This window comes from Oncorhynchus kisutch, linkage group LG28 (assembly GCF_002021735.2).
Source record: "Oncorhynchus kisutch isolate 150728-3 linkage group LG28, Okis_V2, whole genome shotgun sequence".
NCBI lineage: Eukaryota > Metazoa > Chordata > Actinopteri > Salmoniformes > Salmonidae > Oncorhynchus > Oncorhynchus kisutch.
This window is the reverse complement of record NC_034201.2, coordinates 19497981-19517332: the sequence shown is the minus strand read 5'-3', so window position 1 is coordinate 19517332 and position 19352 is coordinate 19497981. Positions and strand designations below refer to the sequence as shown.

General features: G+C 39.8%; 1 protein-coding gene across 1 annotated transcript; it reads left to right on the top strand.

The window, feature by feature from the left end:
- Positions 1 to 681: 681 nt before the first annotated feature.
- On the top strand, positions 682 to 17712 carry LOC109873118 (alkaline ceramidase 3). The gene is made up of 11 exons (XM_020464663.2): positions 682 to 1036; positions 6324 to 6434; positions 10027 to 10079; positions 10332 to 10384; positions 10763 to 10844; positions 11939 to 11974; positions 12849 to 12907; positions 13326 to 13427; positions 13794 to 13898; positions 14115 to 14160; positions 14801 to 17712. Exons 1-11 carry the CDS (start codon positions 934 to 936, stop codon positions 14852 to 14854), a joined length of 804 nt encoding a protein of 267 aa, XP_020320252.1. The 5' UTR covers positions 682 to 933; the 3' UTR covers positions 14855 to 17712.
- Positions 17713 to 19352: the final 1640 nt, after the last annotated feature.

The window sequence follows — 19352 nt, the reverse complement described above, 5'->3', positions numbered from 1 at the left end:
GTGCTGGAGAGGGGGAGCGGGAGTAGACGTGACACCTACCTTATGACAACACAACTGATTGGCTCAAATGCATTAAGAAGGAAAGTAATTCCACAAATTAACTTTTAACAAGGCACACCTGTTAAATTAAATGCATTCCAGGTGACTACCTCATGAAGCTGGTTGAGAGAATGCCAAGAGTGTGCAAAGTTGTCATCAAGGCAAAGGGTGGCTACTTTGAAGCGTCTCAAATATAAAATACCTTTTGATTTGTTTAACAATTTTTTGGTTACTACATCAAATCAAATGTTATTTGTGACATGCACCTTACAGTGAAATGCTTACTTACAAGCCCTTAACCAACAATGCAGTTTTTAGAAAAATACCTCCTAAGTAAAAAATTAAGTAGATAAGTAAAAAATAAAAATAAAAATAATTAAAGAGCAGCAGTAAAATAACAATAGCGAGGCTATATACAGGGGGTACAGGTACATGATTCCATGTGTTATTTCATAGTTGTGATGTCTTCACTATTATTCTACAATGTAGAAAATAGTAAAAAATAAAGAAAAACACTGGAAAGGGTAGGTGTGTCCAAACTTTTGACTGGTACTGTATATATTTTACTATGGTGTACCAAAATGGCGGCGCAGTGGCTTCAAAACAGCGCCACCTGTCAGTCATCTAGGGTTAATACATACAATTGGTTGTAACTGAGGGGATGGAGGGCGCCTTTCGGTCATAATTCGTTAGAACTAAAGATGCTGCACTCCTCCTTAACTCACACACACACAAAAATCATTCCTTCCTCCCTCGCCCTGTAAGTGTATACTCGTCAGACGTCATGAAACGTCATCAGAAGTGTCCACTTCATTTGAGGGCTGAGGGGATAGGGTGTGTCTTTTAAGTGTTTGGACTGCAGCAACACAGAACTGCCCGATCGTTTTTTCCATCATGGCTCCATCCGCAGACAGGCTGGGATACTGGGGGCGGCCAACCTCAACGCTAGATTGGTGTGAGGATAATTATGTCGTCTCTTTCTACATCGCAGAATTCTGTAAGTACAGCTGACAGCATGCTTATTGCAAAACTAGTAATAGAAAACAAAAATGAATGCAATAAATACGGATGTGGCTCCGTGCGGAAAGCCGTTTCAGAAATAGCGTAAACATTATGCCTGGTGGTGCCATTCCCGTACGCTCGCGCCAGAAGGCTAGATCATGTCTGTTATTTCTACATTTAAATACAGCTTTGATGTTTTTATACCGGTATGGTAGAAGTTACCATTAGTGTTGTCACCTCGACCGTGCTTCTTGCCTAGGGCGATGCCAGACCCGCCAATGAGTCACAACTTCACTTGCACCTGCAGCAGCACCGCGCTCATTCAAGTAGGCCTAACTGTTTACAAGTATGCTGCTGTAATAGGCTATCTATACCGCACACTAAAAAGTCGCTTTGCGCATGTGTACAATGAAATGCGCCACAAGATGGCTTCAGCATATAGACTCTTTCGGCAGGTAGCATAGTGGGCCAGTAACCGAAAGTTTGCTGGATCGAATCCCAGAGCTGACAGAGCTACCACTTCACAAAATCTTTCCCAAACATTACTTTTCTGGCCCTCTTTTATTTTCAACTCTTCAGCTTTTCTCTTATTGAATTAAACTCCGACATTTTCCCTTTTGCCTCTGTGGAGTGACGTAAACTTTTTCTGCCCGCTCCCAAAAACATTTGGCGATAGGCGTGTAGACTATTTGGCCTGCATACAGTTTGACCCTAAACCTTAGGCTTACGCACTAATGCCAGACAGCCTAAAATAATGAAAGAAAAACCTCAATGTAGCCTATAGATATAAATTGCACAAGAAATATACATTTCTGGATTTTTTTATGTACTGTTTTCTCTTTATTCAACCTGCCCGCCACACACGCTCTTCATCTAAACAATATTGAATGACCCTAAACCCGTCAGCCCAACGGATATAACTGGGGGGACTGCGGGTTATGAGTCAACCCACGCATCACTAATTCACACCCCTAGACTTTTTCCGTATTTTGTTGTTACAGCCTGAATTTAAAATTGATTAAATTAGGTTGTTGTTTCACTGGCCTACACACAATAATCCACAATGTCAAAGTAGAATGATGTTTTTTGATTTGAAAAGCTGAAATGTCTTGAATCAACAAAAAAAAAGGTACTGTATTCAACCCCTTTTGTTATGGCCTAAATAAGTTCAGGAGGAAACATGTGCTAAACATTTCACATAATACATTGCATGGACACAATAATAGTGTTTAAAATGATTTTTGACTGACTACCTCATCTCTGTACCCCACACATACAATTATCTGTAAGGTCCCCCAGTCGAGCAGTGAATTTCAAACACAGATTCAACCACAACGAACAGGGAGGTTTTCCAATGTCTTTCAAAGAAGGGCACCTATTGGTAGATGTGTGAAAATGAAAAAGCAGACATTGAATATCCCTTTGCGCATGGTGAAGGTTGGAGGGTGTATCAATACACCCAGTCACTACAAAGATACAGGCGTCCTTCCTAACACAGTCACCAGAGAGGAAGGACACTGCTCAGGGATTTCCCCATGAGGCCAATGGTGACTTTAAAACAGTTACTGTTTAATGGCTGTGATAGGAAAAAAATGTGGATGGATAAACAACATTGTAGTTACGCCACAATACTAACCTAATTGACAGAGTGAAAAGGGCAGAATACAAATATTCCAAAACATACATCTTGCAAGAAAGAACTAAAGTAATACTGCAAATGATGTGGAAAAGCAATTCACTTTTAGTCCTGAATACAAAGTGCTATGTTTGGGGAAAATACAACACATTATTGAGTACCACTCTCCATATTTTCAAGCAGAGTGGTGGCTGCATCATGTTATTGGTATGCTTGTAATGGTTAAGGACTGGTGAGTTTTTCAGGATAACAAAGGAATGGAGCTAAGCACAGGCAAAATCCCTAGAGGAAAACCTGGTTCAGTCTGCTTTCCACCAGACATTGGGAGATTAATTCACCTTTCAGCACGACAATAACCTAAAACAAGGCCAAAATCTACACTGGAGTTGCTTACCAAGAAGACAGTGACATTTCCTGAGTGGCTGTGTTACGGTTTTGACTTTAATCTACTTGAAAATATATGGCAAGACCTGAAAAATGTTTGTCTAGTAATGATCAACAACCAATTTGACAAAGCTTGAAGAATTTTGAAAAGAACAATGGGTAAATGTTGCACAATCCAAGTATGGAAAGCAAGACTTAGAGACTTAACCAGAAAGACTTACAGCTGTAATCTCTGCCAATTGCGATTCTAACATGTATTGACTCAAGAGGTTTGAATACTTATTTAATGAAGAAATATTAGTGTTTTGTACAAATTAAAATCAAACTTTAGAATTTTTCATCCACTTTGACATTAGAGTATTTTGTGTAGATCGTTGAGAAATAAAGACAATTAAATACATTTTAATCCTACTTTGTAACACAACAAAATGTGAAAAAAAGTCAAGCTATGTGAATACTTTCTGAAGGCACTGTAGGAATGATTGGAATTCTACAGTATTTAAGTCAAATGAGGACAAAAGTACATGTATTTAAGCATTTTTGTTGTAGTGTGGACATTAGCAATAGTACTTAAAAAATATATATACTTTAAGGAAAATGTTTTTGTATATTTCAAAAATGCATTTATATAGCTTCTAAAATATGTTTTACATTGGTGGTGGAGTACCAAGATGGAGGCACTATAGCTTCAAAACAGCGTCCCCTGCCAGTCATCTAGTGTTAATATAAATCATTGTTTCAACCACACCACACAACCACACTCGTATGTTGAACGAGCATCTGCGTAGCCAAGCGCTAAAATAAACTCTGGGTGAAAATTCTACAAAGAACTAGCTACCTAGGTTTTGGCCTTTCTAGGGAGTTTTTCCTAGCCACCGTGCTTCTACACCTGCATTGCTTGCTGTTTGGGGTTATAGGCTGGGTTTCTGTACAGCACTTTGAGATATCAGCTGATGTGCGAAGGGCTATATAAATAAATGTGATTTGATTTAAAAATAGGACCATATGCATGTCAGGTAAAATAACATCCCAATGTTCATCTCCCAGGACAAACTAGCTAGAAACAGCTAGCTAGCTAATGTCTATAAATGTTTCATGTGCGTTTTGACCTGCCCCCAAATTAATGGAGTTGGTTCACAATTGGTTTTGATATTTTAATCTGCGTATCATGATCGCGTCTGGTGTGGATGGACAAAATCAACATCCATGCGATGGCGCACACGGACTCAGGTGCGGGGCTGGTTTAGTCAGCATGTTACACAGGCACCGCAACATTTTTCTATTCATGATAATTATCTTTAACACTAAGAGCTCCATTCCATTGCAAGATAAAAACCTGCAACTCAGCATTCGTAATTTGCTTTTGGATACCCTTTTGAATGATATAAGTGATAAAAGATTGTGAGTGCAGCAGTAAAACTCCTTCTATGCTAGTTCTATCTCACTCGAGTTATGAGGGGTCCTTGGTGAATTTTCTATTACAAAAGAGATCCCTGGCCCCAAAAAGTTTGAGAAACTCTGCCCTACAGGCTTTCTGAGAATCCCACGCCCACTGTCCTGTTATGGCAAAACTCCATGATAATACAGTTGGCTTTATTATGTTTTTAATGATGCCAATTTTCGAAACTGCCAAGTGGGTCAGAATTAGCTGTGTTTAACTACAGCTCTTTTAGTTTTCTCTCGCTATCTCTGACTCACCCATGACCCACATTACACTGAGTGACCCAACACTCGTCTTCTCTCCTTGACCTTGGAAAGGTGAAAACACTAGATTGAATGACTATTCACATGCATAATATGAAGGGGAAAGAAAATATTAAAAAGCATCTAACCTAGAACTAATACTCTGATAACAGAACACTGGTTCTTACGTAGCTTTTATAAACGTGTAGAACACTGTATTATTAAAGTGACCATGTCACTGATACTCCACACGACCAGTAGAGTTTGAAGCAATGGTTGGTTTGACTCTTAAATTGGGTCCCAAGTTGTAGAATAAAAGGCCTGGAATGTGCAACGTCCAATAAATCTAATGTTGAGAACAAAGAGGCAACCACAATATTTTACCCTCATTGTGTAGCATACATGTGCTATATCTCAGTTTTCAGAACCTCAGCGGAGCTGAATAATAGTAGCGCTGCTTGCAGCATCGAGGGAGGTCAGAATCATTCAACAGGAGATTCTCCTCACGTTTGCTTAAAGTTAAACTAATGAAAACGTTAAACTGGAAAGTTCTTGGCATTGTACTGACTACAGCACCTTGGGGAATGCCTAATGATATTTGACCTGAAGTCAGTCAGCCTAATTTACAACACAACTTACTAATGTAGGGCACCTGCCTAATGTTAAACATAAATATTGTGCAACAGACATCAATATTCCTTGGTCTTGTACATATATTTGTAAGAATATGATTTCAAGAATCCTTTACTTTTGTATCCAGCAGCTAAGCAAGCAACAAATACCGTACAGCAGTGTAGCAGTGTTAACTGAACAATGAACTGAGTTAGCCCTCAGAGCTCTTACCTCTTGCATATAGGCCCCAACTTGAAACAACATTCTAATCATTAGCATCGTTCATCATCAACCATCACTTGGTGTTGTGAAATATTTAAATTAAATATGTTACCTTTATTTAACCAGGCAAGTGAATTTAAGAACCAATTCTTATTTACAATGATGGCAAGAGGCAAAATGCCTCCTGTGGGGACGGAGGCTGGGATAGAAAAAAACTATGGAAGACAAAACGGACAACACAGACAGAAGACACTGGCGACAGCACAAATACAACAGCAAACAAACAGTCTGTGTGTGTGTGCACATCTAGTGACATCTAGTAACAACTACATGTCTTAACAACCTGTTCATCTATTTGTCCTTTGACCTCATCCAGGGACACCAGGACCTGTAGTTTTAGGTTGGCTTGGAGGAGATTCCAAGACCAGGGGGCTGAGAAATTAAAGGACCATGCTTTTATGCATTTTCCTTTCTAGCCAGAAGACAGCATAGATAAAATGGCTGTTTTCCTAAAATGGCCTTGTAAATAAATAACTCATTTCACCAGTCTAAATCTTACTGATTTTATAAATTGTACCTGCTTACAGAAAGTAAACACTATACTTTCTCTAGTTTTCCATCTGCTAAGAGACACACTATTAGAACTTCTATCAGACATCAAATGATTGTGGTTGTTTGCTATCATACACTACACGTTGTCTTGTCTTCCTCTGACAGTTGCTCTGTTTGTTATCTTGTTGTACAGGGAACACTGTCAGCAACCTCATTATGATCCTGCCTCCCATCTACGGTGCCATCCAGACGTATAAAGACGGCCTAGAGTTCCGCTACGTCTACTCTTTTCTGGGACTGGCAGGTAGGTGCTCCATACACATCAGGAACTATTAGTATGATTTACTAATATTTTATAATACAAATGAGGAGTTTATTTCCTAAATGCCATATCCACCCATTTTTCCCATGTGTTTTTTCATCAGAAATCGTTGCCTATGGGTACGTTCATGTGTGTGTAAAATATTACTGATCTCTGATTTTTATTTAATACATTTTAGATATGTATTTTTATTTTTACGCTATACATTATATCCATTGTTTAGCTGGAATGGAATACTCGATCCGGTATGCTGAGTATACAAAACATTAAGATCACCTGTTCTCTCCATGACATAGACTGACCAGGTGAATCCAGGTGAAAGCTATGATCCCTTATTAATGTCACTTATTAAATCCACGTCAATCAGTGTAGATGAAGGGGAGGAGACGGGTTGAAGAATGATATTTAAAGCTTGAGACAACTGAGACATGGATTGTGTGTGTGTGCCATTCAGAGTGTGAATGGACAAGACAAAAAAATGCAAGTGCCTTTGAATGGGATATGGTAGTAGGTACCAGATGCACCGGTTTGTATTAAGAACTGCAACGCTGCTGGGTTTGAAACGCTCAAAAGTTTCCCGTGTCTATCAAGAATGGTCCACCGCCCAAAGAACATCCAGCCAACTTGACACAACTGTGGGAAGCGTTTGAGTCAACATGGGCCAGCGTCCCTGTGGAACGCTTTCGACACCTTGTAGAGTCAATGCCCTGATGAATTTAAGCTGTTCTGAGGGCAAAAATGTACCGTTTGGAAACATACTCATTCCAGGGTTTTTCTTTATTTTTACTGTTTTCTACATTGCAGAATACTAGTGAAGACCATAACTATGAAATAACACATATGGAATCATGTAGTAAACAAAAAAGTGTTAAACAAAAATATATTTGAGATTCTTCAAAGCCACCCTTCGCCTTGACAGCTTTGCACACTCTTGACATTTTCTCAACCAGCTTCATGAGGTAGTCACCTGGAATCCATTTCAATTAACAGGTGTGCGTTGTTAAAAGTTACATAGTGGAATGTCTTTCCTTAATGCGTTTGAGATAGCCCTATTTGGTAAAATAGTCCATATTATGGCAAGAACAGCTCAAAAGGTAAAGAGAAACAACAGTCCATCATTACTCTAAGACATGAAGGTCAGTCAATACAGAACATTTCAAGAATGAAAAACCCATCAAGCGCTATTATGAAACTGGCTGTCATGAGGACTGCCACAGGAAAGGAAGACCCAGAGTTACCTCTACTGCAGAGGATAAGTTCATTAGAGTTAACTGCACCTCAGATTGCAGCCCAAATAAATTATTCGCAGAGTTCAAGTATCAGACACATCTCAACATCAACTGTTCAGAGGAGACTGCATGAGAGAGACATCTCCCTCAAAGTCAACAAAACGAAAGAGCTGATCGTGGACGACTGGAGACAGCAGAGAGAACACTCCTCCATCCACATCGATGGAGCTGCAGTGGAGTGGGTCAAAAGCTTTAAGTTCTTCCGCGTGCACATCCCTGAGGACCTAAAATAGTTCCTCCAAACTGACAGAGTGGTGAAGAAAGCACAACAGCAGGGCTCTACGCTGACCTTTTTTACAAGGAGCATACATGTGCCTAAGTTGGAAAATGTAGGCGCACACAAAGAAATGTAGGATTTCAATGAAAAATATGAGGTAATAAAGCTAGAATCCTTCATTCTTCTAGGGGCACTGGTGAGCCTAAATAAAAATTCCAGTTCGCACAGAAAAATATTTAGGCCATTTGTGAGTAATATGGTTGCCCTGTAGAGCCCCGAACAGACCCTTTTCGACCTCAGAAATGTCTCAGCCCCTAAGACCCTCACAAATGTCTACAGATTCACTTTTGAGAGCATTCGGTCTGACTGTATTACTGCCTGGTACGGCAACTGCACTGTCCACAACCGCAAGGCTCTCCAGAGGGTGGTGCGGTCAGCCCAACACATCACTGGGGGCACACTGCCAGTCCTCCAGGACATCTACAGAACCAGGTGTCACAGGAAGGCCAAGAAGATCAAGGACCTCAGCCACCCGTGCCACGGCCTATTCACCCCGCTACCAGGCATAGACAGTACATGTGCATCAAAGCTGGGACCGAGAGACTGATCGAAGCTGTTTATCTCCAGGCCATCACACTGTTAAACAGTCATCACTAGTCGGCCTCCGCCTGGTAACCTGCCCTGAACCTTACACTGTCCCTAGTTGGTTACCACCTGGTACTCTACCCTGCACCTTAGACTTGGTGCTCTATGTACCTAGAGTCATTGAACACTGGTCTACTTTAATGTTTTCATACTATTTTACCCACTGAGTGTACCAAACATAAGGAACACCTTCCTAATATTGAGAGGCACCTCCCCCCTTTTCCCTCAGAACAACCTCAATTTGCCTGGGCATAGACTCTACAAGGTGTCCACAGGGATGCTGGCAAATGTTGACTCCACTGCTTCCCACAGTTGGCTGGATGTCCTTTGGGTGATGGACCATTCTTGATACAAACGGGAAACTGTTGAGTGTGAAAAACCCAGCAGAGTTGCAGCTCTTGACACAAACATGTGCGCCGTGCACCTAATACCATACCCCATTAAAAGGCACTTAAATGTTTTGTCTTGCCCATTCACCATCTGAATGGCACACATACACAATACATGTTTCAATTGTCTCAAGGCGCAAAAATCCTTTAACCTGTCTCCTCCCCTTCATCTACACTGATTGAAGTGGATTTAACATGTGACATAAATAAGGGATGATAGCTTTCACCTGGATTCATCTGGTCAGCCTATGTCATAGAAAGAGCAGGTGTTCTTAATTTTTTGTATACTAAGTGTTCAGTATGTATATACTGTATTCTAGTCATGGCTCATCTTATATATGGGGCAGCAGTGTAGCCTAGTGGTTAGAGCGTTGGACTAGTAACCGAAAGGGTGCAAGTTCAAATCCCCGAGCTGACAAGGTACAAAATCTGTCGTTCTGCCCTTGCACAGGCAGTTAACCCACTGTTCCTAGGCCGTCATTGAAAATAAGAATTTGTTCTTAACTGACTTGCCTAGTAAAATAAAGGTTAAAAAAAAATATATATATATATATATAACTACTGTTGTATACACATGTTCTATTCATATACTGTCTATACATTCCATTTCTTTTATATATTTTATATATTGCTCGCTCTGATATTTCTTAATATTATTTTCCTTCATTTTTTGATTGTTTGTATTGTTATTGTATTGCTAGATATTAATGTACTGTTGGTGCTAGAAACATAAGCATTTCGCTGCACCTGCAATAAAATCTGCAAATCTGTGTAAGCGACCAATACATTTTTATTTGATTTACTTGTACATTAAGCTGCCTCATACTCCAGAAACAGGAGATGGGCTCCTGCTCCTATGAGCCGTTCCGGCTCGTACAAGCCAAGGCTTGTGTAAGGCTACTTACAGTACTTACTCCTACTTCATAGTATTTTAAAAGGACATCATCAAGATGCCTTCCTGTTTATTCGAGTGAATGGTTTGAATGTCTGTGCTTCCTGCTGCTTGTTTGATGTGATCTCTTCTTCTGTTCCAGCTGTTGGCATTGGTTCCTGGTGCTTCCATATGACGCTGCAATATGAGATGCAGGTGAGCTGACTTTTAGTATCTAAAAATAAATTGTGATTCGTCAGCACATTGTATGCCTTTTCAGCACACTGTATGCCTTATGGGCCTTTTCAGCTGTTAAGGACATAAAAAATGATACCTCATCATTTCCTGAAGAATGCACATGCAGTTCGGTCAGACACGGGAGTCAACAGAAAACAATAGTCCTGTCTTGGCTCGTGCCGACCATCCCATTATACATCACTCTCTGTCTCTGCTGTCTGACCCCCACAGTTGCTGGATGAGCTGCCAATGATCTACAGCACCTGTGTCTTTGTCTACTGTCTGTAAGTACCCAACATAATGGATTTACGCTCTTCAGCTTTCACAGTGCCAATGCCATTGAGCAGCTCAGGTCAAAAGCTCACTGAAAGTAATTTGAGGGCAATATAAAATGTAATGTGATAAATGAAAAGTGAATCCAACCCTCCAATTGATCCACCCTAAGAAAGCACATATTGTGTCTCTCGTGGTTGTAGATGCCATGTAACTGAGCTGATGTCTATGGATTCAGCGGCACTTAGAGTTCCTCCATTTCAACTGGGGCATCTTTCATCATCTTGCTCTCCATCATTCTCAAAAGCCTTACTGTATACAGTATGTCTATAATTACAAATATGTGTTTCATGAGAGGAATGATCATTTAATTCATTTTTTTGTTACAGATATGAATGCTTCAAGCAAGAAAACACTCTGGGTTTATTTCCTATCACATTGTTATTGTTCTTCAGTGTCTCAGTCAGTGTGGTGAGTGTCTCATAAATCCCACAGTCAGGTCAAAAATTATTGGTGCCCTTGATAAAAATGATATTATTCTAATGCATTTGCTCAGATATATATATATATATATATATATATATATATATATATATATATATATATATATATATATATATATATATATATATATATATATATATATATATATGCATATACACCACTACAGCTGTAGGATCTTAATTAGATTTTATTGCTGAGAATTTTCGTGCACCGCAGGAAATCCAAAAGTGTAGTGGATTGAAGGTCTAAAAAGGCTTTTAAAGTTTGTCATTTCCACTTTAAATTGGCAGACTTGATTTGCCCTACTGAAAAATGTATCAACCCCTAAAATAAAAGTTCCATTAATTATAATCCACATAATAATTCATATTTCCTGTTGCTGCAGGATTATTTTCCTGCTGTACCAAACTGGCTCATATTTAAGATCCTATATCTATACCACTATTAGGGCAACAATTCAGTTTAAAACCACTGGAACAGTGGTCAACTTTTCTGGTACGAAAGAGTATCTTGTCCCCACGTACAGTAAGGAAGACGGTTCGGGAGGCAAAGGGCCAAAGCTAGAGAATTACAGATTTTTTTTTCATGTATCTTCCGGTGACCAAGTTTACGCCACCTCCATGCTCTCTGGAAGGGTTGCCAGAAAAAAGACTTTATTGAGAGCGAACAACAAATGTAAACGCCTGGAGTTTGCTAAAATGCATTTGCACTTGGATTGGAACTGGTGTTGTGGTCAAATAACATGAAAATAGAGCTCTCTGGCCACGCACACCAGTGGTGGGTTTGGCATCGAAAGAAAGATGCAGATTATTTTAGATTTGTATTTTTTGCTTGTTGAACAAAATCTTTCTCTGAGCAATTGTAGTAGTATAAAATAATAGAATTAAAAAATATATATACAATATAGCTCAGTATTTGTATTATTTATCTCCTCTTCTTTACCAAGGGTGCCAATAATTTTGGACCTGACTGTAACTGTTGTGTCCATTTTCATTCCATAACTGTATGTCAATAACTAATGTCACTATCTGCATTCTCTTTTTTCTATTTTTTTCCCCCAGGTGTATTTACAATGGAAAGAGCCAGTATTTCACCAGGTAAGAGAGAGTACATTTGCACTCTTCAGTGAGCATGCTCTTTGTTTGGTATTAGGTTTCACTGTTTCATTAGTAAATATTGCCCCTGGCTAAAAGTGGAAACAGCCAGACATGAGGTCCTGTTAGATTGCTATTGTGGCATGTCACTTCAGATGTCTCTGTGCAGTTGTATTCAGCAATGCAATATATTTCAGCGTTGTCACTTGTCGTACAACATGTCATACAACATGTCATACACCACCTATTTGACTATCGCTTTGACTAATCTTATATGCCCAGGTTACACTTATATAAACTCCTCTCTAGCATACCACCACAATAGCCAGTGTTGCTGTGGATATTGAGAGTCTAGAGAAGTGTCTGTGTTGCTCGACAACAACAGAAACAAAGTGACAAAGCAGCCTTTGTTTACACTTCAGAGCCCCCTCTGCTTAACCTACTGCTCCATGGTGGCACACGTTTAGTCATAAACATGCCCTCAACAGTCTGTTTTGGAGGACGTTATAGTGTCAGCATATTGTTTCAACTAGTTAGTGTTTCACATCAAGCTGATGCATGAAGTTTGATTTGCTACTCATTTAGATACAACACACGAACTGTGACCATCCATTTATACGTCTCATCAACCATCACAAAAGAGCAGTCTTTATTTGAGCATGGATTTAGCACAACCTCGTGTTTGAACCTTGTACATGCTGTGTTATCCTTTTTTAGGGGTTGAGCAGTCTGGTTGAAAATGTGTGCATTATACACCTCATACTTATTTTCACCGTTGTTCTAGTGAAAACACCAGAATTAGGCTACTTTAAAATATGACACAGATCTGAATTTGGTTGCTTTTCAAAACTAAAGATTCTTCTTTTTGTGTCCTTAGGTCATGTATGGTGCACTTGTAGCCTGCTTGGTGATGCGTTCTATCTTTATAGTTACATGGTATGTGGTAGCATCATGGCTCAGTAGTTTGGTAAACTAACTGATAACTAAGAGGTCAACAGTACATTTGTTGTCCTTACAAAGTTTGAATTGTATAATAGCCACTCACCATTGGATACTGCTATTATGCTGATATTTGTGGTTCTGGATGACAACGTTTTCAGAAACCACAGTACGAAGTAGGGCAGAGGAGGCTGGTGGGAGGAGCTCATTGTAATGCTCATTGTAATGGCTGAAATAGAACGGAGTCAAACGTGGTTTCCATATGTTTGATGCGTTTGATACTGTTCCATTGATTCCATTCCACCCATCACAATGAACCTGTCCTCCCATAGCTCACCCCACCAGCCTCCTCTGAAGTAGGGCTATGTTATAACATTGTTTATACATCTCATATGACTTTGTATTTTAACTGCAGGGTCTACCCCTGGCTCAAACCTATGTGTTACATATCCCTGAGTGTCTTCTTGCTGGGGTTCCTGTTGTGGAACATTGATAATCTGGCATGTGACTCACTCAGGTAAATATACAAACAATTTGCACATGCTGACATCAGAATATGGACATCCATTTCCCTAGATGTAGGATCTCAATGTTGAAGGAGAACTTTCCTGCAATGCAAAAATGTTTTTACCTTGGCCTGTATTTGAGGTTTAAAAAGACTTCTGAAGTTTGTAATTTCCACTTTAAAATTTCAGACTTGAATTTCCTTTAACATTTTTAATCAATCTCTACAAAAATGGCCAATATTTATAATCCACATAATAATTACTATTTCCTGTTGCTGCAGGATTATTTACCTGCTGTAGCAAACTGTCCCAAATTAAGATTCTACGTTTGTAGACAGAATCAAATGTAAAACTCTCTACTCCTCACTCTCCTTTAGATCCACCAGACAGAGATTGCCCCCTGTTGTTGGGGCGGTGACACAGTTCCATGCCTGGTGGCACATCCTCACAGGCCTGGGCTCCTACCTACACATACTCTTCAGGTAAACTATCCACTGAACCGTCTATATTCTATAGGTCTTATAAAGCTTCTACTGTGTTTGTTTGCTCATTGTATTTGTTCCCACTAAAATTGATTTATTCTGCTTGAAGAACATAATTAGATTAAGAACAGACTGGTATCTTGAGTAGGGATATGGTCAGATGATTTCTACAAGAATGTGTTACTGAAAAATGTAGTATGTTCTGTTGTCATGTAGCCTCCAGATACGGTCAATCTACCTCAAACACAGACCAAAAGTAAAGGTAAGCGTGCTCTCATCCTCCCAGTTCTTCAACACATCCCAGTCCTATGCTTGTGTATACAGATGTAGGCTCTACAAGTTTTACTTGCGACAGGGTGATCAAATCAAGACCCCCACACCTAGAGAGTGTGAGATTTTGAGCAGAAGATGACTCTGCTATCTCCCCTCTTCAGTGTGTTGTTGTTAAGTTTTCCGTTACAGTCCAACAATATTTATACTGAACGTTGCTCTTTAAGTAGATTATTGGTGTTGGGAATAGAAAATATAGTTGAGTATGTGTAGTGTGACCTTCAGTCATGACATTCAATCAGTCATAACTAAGTTCTATGGTATGCATTTATGGACTGAGGGTTATGATAAGGACATTTTTTGGGATGCAATTTCTATACAATAGCTATCTTCATATACATAACGGCTACATGCAGGGATGTATGTATGCCTGCCCACTGTTGGGCAGAGCCCCCCTCCATCCTTCTCTAATACTCATCATACCTGATCATTCAGATCAGGTATGATCATTCAGAATCAGAACTGCCTTCAGGTTATGATACACAAGAGGTTTTTCAAATTAAGATCCTACATCTGTATGGCACCATAATATCAACAATAACCTAACACTTGTCCACAATGTGTTCAATCAGTTTATATGTGGAGTGTGGCCCATGTTGCACATGGAGGCTCAGAAGACAAGCTGAGTGGCTGGGGACCATGAAGGAGGGTGACTACCATACAACAGGCATCAGCAAAGGGACCTGACCTGCCAGTCTGCCAACTCCCCCTCTGCTGTCTCTGGGACACATACTGTACACCCCACTACCAGAGGTCTGGCAGGTCACCCCCCCAACCTACCACTCCAGGGACCCTTTTGTTTCACACTGTGTGGATTTGCCAAGTACAGCATAGCATTGAGAGTTGATATGGAATGATTTTTCTCTTTCATCGATCACAATCGGATTTTCATGGTGATGTTGTAGTGTTTTTGTTTTTAAGTTCTCAAACATTTTGAATGCATTAATGTACATACTTTCCTGTATGTCGATGCATATATGATATGTAGCTGCCCTGCCCGAACATGGATATTTTCTGGAAAAAGATTAGGAAAAAAGACAATAGTCATAAGAACACATCTAAATTATATTAGTGTATGTATTATAAAATTCAATATGATACTTTAGCATATTCACAAACCATAATAATGTCAGATGGTCAGGTTGAGCTGGCTGTATTTTTCATTGGTTATGTTTAGACCCGGGAACTGGTATATACTACCCTATTTTTTTCAATATAAATGAGCAGGCGCTCTTATCCAGAGAGACTTAAGCCTTCCGCATGCTTTGGTTCGGCTGATGCTTAGCCGAACAAGTGTTCATATACTCCCTTAAAAGACCTTCGCTTGAGCCTCCCGAGTGGCGCAGAGGTCTAAGGCAGTGCTAACTGTGCCACTAGAGATCCTGTTTCGAGTACAGGCTCTGTCGCTGCTGGCCACGACCGGAAGACCCATGGGGCGGTACACAATTGGCCCAGCGTTGTCTGGGTTAGGGGAGTGTTTGGCCGGCTGGGATGTCCTTGTCCCATCACGCTCTAGTGACTGTGGTGGGCCGGGCACATGCACGATGACACGGTTGCCAGGTGTACAGTGTTTCCTCCGACACATTGGTGCGGCTGGCTTCCGGGTTAAGTGGGCATTGTGTCAAGAAACAGAGTGGCTTGGCTGGGTCGTGTTTCGGGAGGACACACGGCTCTCGACCTTCGCCTCTCCTGAGTCTGTATGGGAGTTGCAGTGATGAGACAAGACTGTAACTATCAATTGGGGAGAAAAAGAGGTTTTAAAAAATAAATGCCCTTCGCTTGAAAAAAGCAGCAGTACTACTGTTTGTCCATATTGAAACTCCGTAGCCAGTAAACACTTTCTCAAAATAGTCCAAAATTAATGATAACTCAAGAAATGTTTCATTAATTTTTACATTTTTTCTGAGGAGATCTTAGTTGCTCAACTTTACATCTAAAATGTTTGGTGCAGTATTTCTCAAGTGAAATAATTAGCATGAAAACGATTCATCTCCAGTTGAATGACAGCAAACATGAAGCATTAACAATGACAGCATTGAAGAATCCCTACTGTTGACCCTTCACCGACGAAGGAGCGTAAAGTTTGGTTACCGACTTTGGCTACCGACTTTGGCTTCCATCTAAAAATGTTTGTGTGCACGAACAGCCCAAAAAAACCTTGCCAAAGACCAAAACAAAGAAAAAAGTCAGAACTGTTTCGGATGGGAAGCCTGCAGACACCGTTACAGTTAGTGCATTCATCTTGAGATACCTAGGTCAGAGAACCATATATCACAGTCATAGTAAGTACATTTTTCCTCAAAGAAGTTATCAGCAAATGTCAGTGCTAGTAGGAAAACATAAGTGCATAAGCATGAATTAAATGTCTTATTTAACATACCTTTTGAAGAGGTAGTGTTTCAGACATTTTTGGAAAATTGTCAGGGACTCTGCTGTCCTGACGTTAGGGGGAAGCTACCCGTAGGGGTGGGAGGCCCAAGACACCAGAGGTGGCAGAGGTTCCCTTCTCTAAGGGAATCTGGTCTAGATGATACAGTGTGCTGGTTACAGACATGACTGAAACAGAGACGGCAGGGAAAGGTATAATAAATCAATTATATTGACTACAGTATATATGTCCTCTGCAACGTCTTGGTAACACAGGAACACTCTTTGACTTCAATGACATTTATTTAATCTTTGCCAAGACTGTAGTTGCATTATACTTGCAAAATGTGAAGTTGTTTAGATATTTTTACATTTACATGTCCATGTGTTTTATGATTTACTTGATTAATATTAACAAATCGACGGGAGATTATACAAGTTCAGGATTGTTCCATTTTTAAAAAAAATAGTCACGTTGTTATCATAGTGGGAATTTCAAGGATACAAGGTAATTATTTTCATGTGTATGTCTTTTTATTTGCCAACGCAAAAGATCATGAAGAAAGTTTACCTGAAATAAAGATATCTGCACAAGCCTTGGTGTTGCTGCCAAAAGGAGGAATGAGAAAATAGTGTTTTGACTGACCACTCAACATTTCTGACCACTGTTCTACAGACTGGATCATCTGGACATGTATGTTTTCAGATGGATTTGCCAATTAATATCCATTATTTAACTCTATCTAGCAATGAATACAGGTGTCTGCAATTAAATAATTATCATTGTCCTGTATTACCACACACACATATATATATATTTTTTTTTTTTTTGCTTCAAGGATGAGACTTCTGAACCTGTTTGTATCTACTGTACCAGTCTGTTCATGCACTGCAGTTCTAGTGATGGATTCCAACACGCTCTCATTCCTTATGGCCACTAGATGGCAAGGATTGCCATATTTCAGTTTGAGGCTATATGTACATTTACCAAAGGATCCTGTTCTGTGAAACCCTGGATAAATGCTGTAATTTACAATGCAGTATTCTGGGGATTTGTCTATGTGAAACTTCGTGTGAATTTGATCTTAAATGTAATGTACTTACAGTACCAGTCAAACGTTTGGACACTTACTCATTCAAGGGTTTTTTCTTTATTTTTACTGTTTTCTACATTGTACAATCACAGTGAAGACAAAACTATGAAATACCACAGAATCATGTACTGTAGTAAACAAAGAAGTGTTAAACAAAAATGTATGAGATTCTTCAAAGTAGCCACCCATGCCTTGATGACAGCTTTGCACACTCTCTCCAGCTTCATGAGGAATGCTTTTCCAACTTGAAGGAGTTCCCACATACGCCGAACACTTGTTGGCTGCTTTTCCTTCACTCTGTGGTCCAATTAATCCCAAACTATCTCAATTAGGTTGAGGTTCGAATGATTGTGGAGGCCAGGTCATCTGATGCACCATCACTCTCCTTGGTCAAATATCCCTTACACAGCCTGGAGGTGTGTTTTGGGTCATTGTCCTGTTGAAAAACAAATGATCGTCCCTCTAAGCCTAAAACAGTTGAGATGGTGTGGTAGCCATGCTTGTTAAGTGTGCCTTGAATTCTAAATAAATCCCTGACAGTGTCACCAGAAAAGCAACCTCATACCATGCTTGTGTTTCTTGGCCCAAGCAAATCTCTTCTTCTTATTGGTGTCCTTTAGTAATGATTTCTTTGAGGTAATTCAACCATGAAGTCATGATTCACGCAGTCTCCTCTGAACAGTTGATGTTGAGATGTGTCTGTTACTCTGTGAGGTGCAATCTGAGGTGCAGTTAATTGTCAATTTCTGAGTCTGGTAACTAATGAACTTATCCTCTGCAGCAGAGGTAACTCTAGGTCTTTCCAACTGCCGGAATTTCCGGTGATTCAGTGCCTTCGCAATAATAATGCTCACCACGCGTACGACTTTCTGCATCACATTCTGTAAGTCTAGCCACAAGTGCTTCCTGATGAATGATAAATTGAAACGTAACAAATTCGGGAATATGCTCTCTTTCTCATCAGGCCTATAAGTACCTTCTCCTTCCCTCGTGTGTTTGGGGTCGCGTCAGTGCACAGAGATGCCAGATTTAACTAGTCAATATTATTATCAGCAAAAAATGTAACAAGGGCTTTCAGAATATCCTCTCCTCATGTTTGTCTCTGAAGGGGCAGTAAACATAAAAGTTCCTCTCTGAACAACTCGTTTTGAGGGAAGTGGACCCAAACACATAATTAGGCAATGTCACTTACATCAGTGCTTTCGTCAAGCACGATGTTAAAACACAGCGCTACAGATACAGTGGGGCAAAAAAGTATTTAGTCAGCCACCAATTGTGCAAGTTCTCCCACTTAAAAAGATGAGAGAGGCCTGTAATTTTCATCATAGGTACACTTCAACTATGACAGACAAAATGAGAAAAAAAATCCAGAAAATCACATTGTAGGATTTTTAATGAATTAATTTGCAAATTATGGTGGAAAATAAGTATTTGGTCAATAACAAAAGTTTATCTCAATACTTTGTTATATACCCTTTGTTGTCAATGACAAAGGTCAAACATTTTCTGTAAGTCTTCACAAGGTTTTCACACACTGTTGCTGGTATTTTGGCCCATTCCTCCATGCAGATCTCCTCTAGAGCAGTGATGTTTTGGGGCTGTTGAAGGGCATCACGGACTTTCAACTCCCTCCAAAGATTTTCTATGGGGTTGAGATCTGGAG

Excerpts from the sequence above, each read along its gene's own strand:
- LOC109873118 (XM_020464663.2), top strand. The coding sequence starts at position 934 with ATGGCTCCATCCGCAGACAGGCTGGGATACTGGGGGCGGCCAACCTCA. Across the intron at positions 10,080-10,331 it reads CGCTGCAATATGAGATGCAG|TTGCTGGATGAGCTGCCAAT; the intron begins GTGAGCTGACTT and ends TGACCCCCACAG. Across the intron at positions 12,908-13,325 it reads TCTATCTTTATAGTTACATG|GGTCTACCCCTGGCTCAAAC; the intron begins GTATGTGGTAGC and ends TTTTAACTGCAG.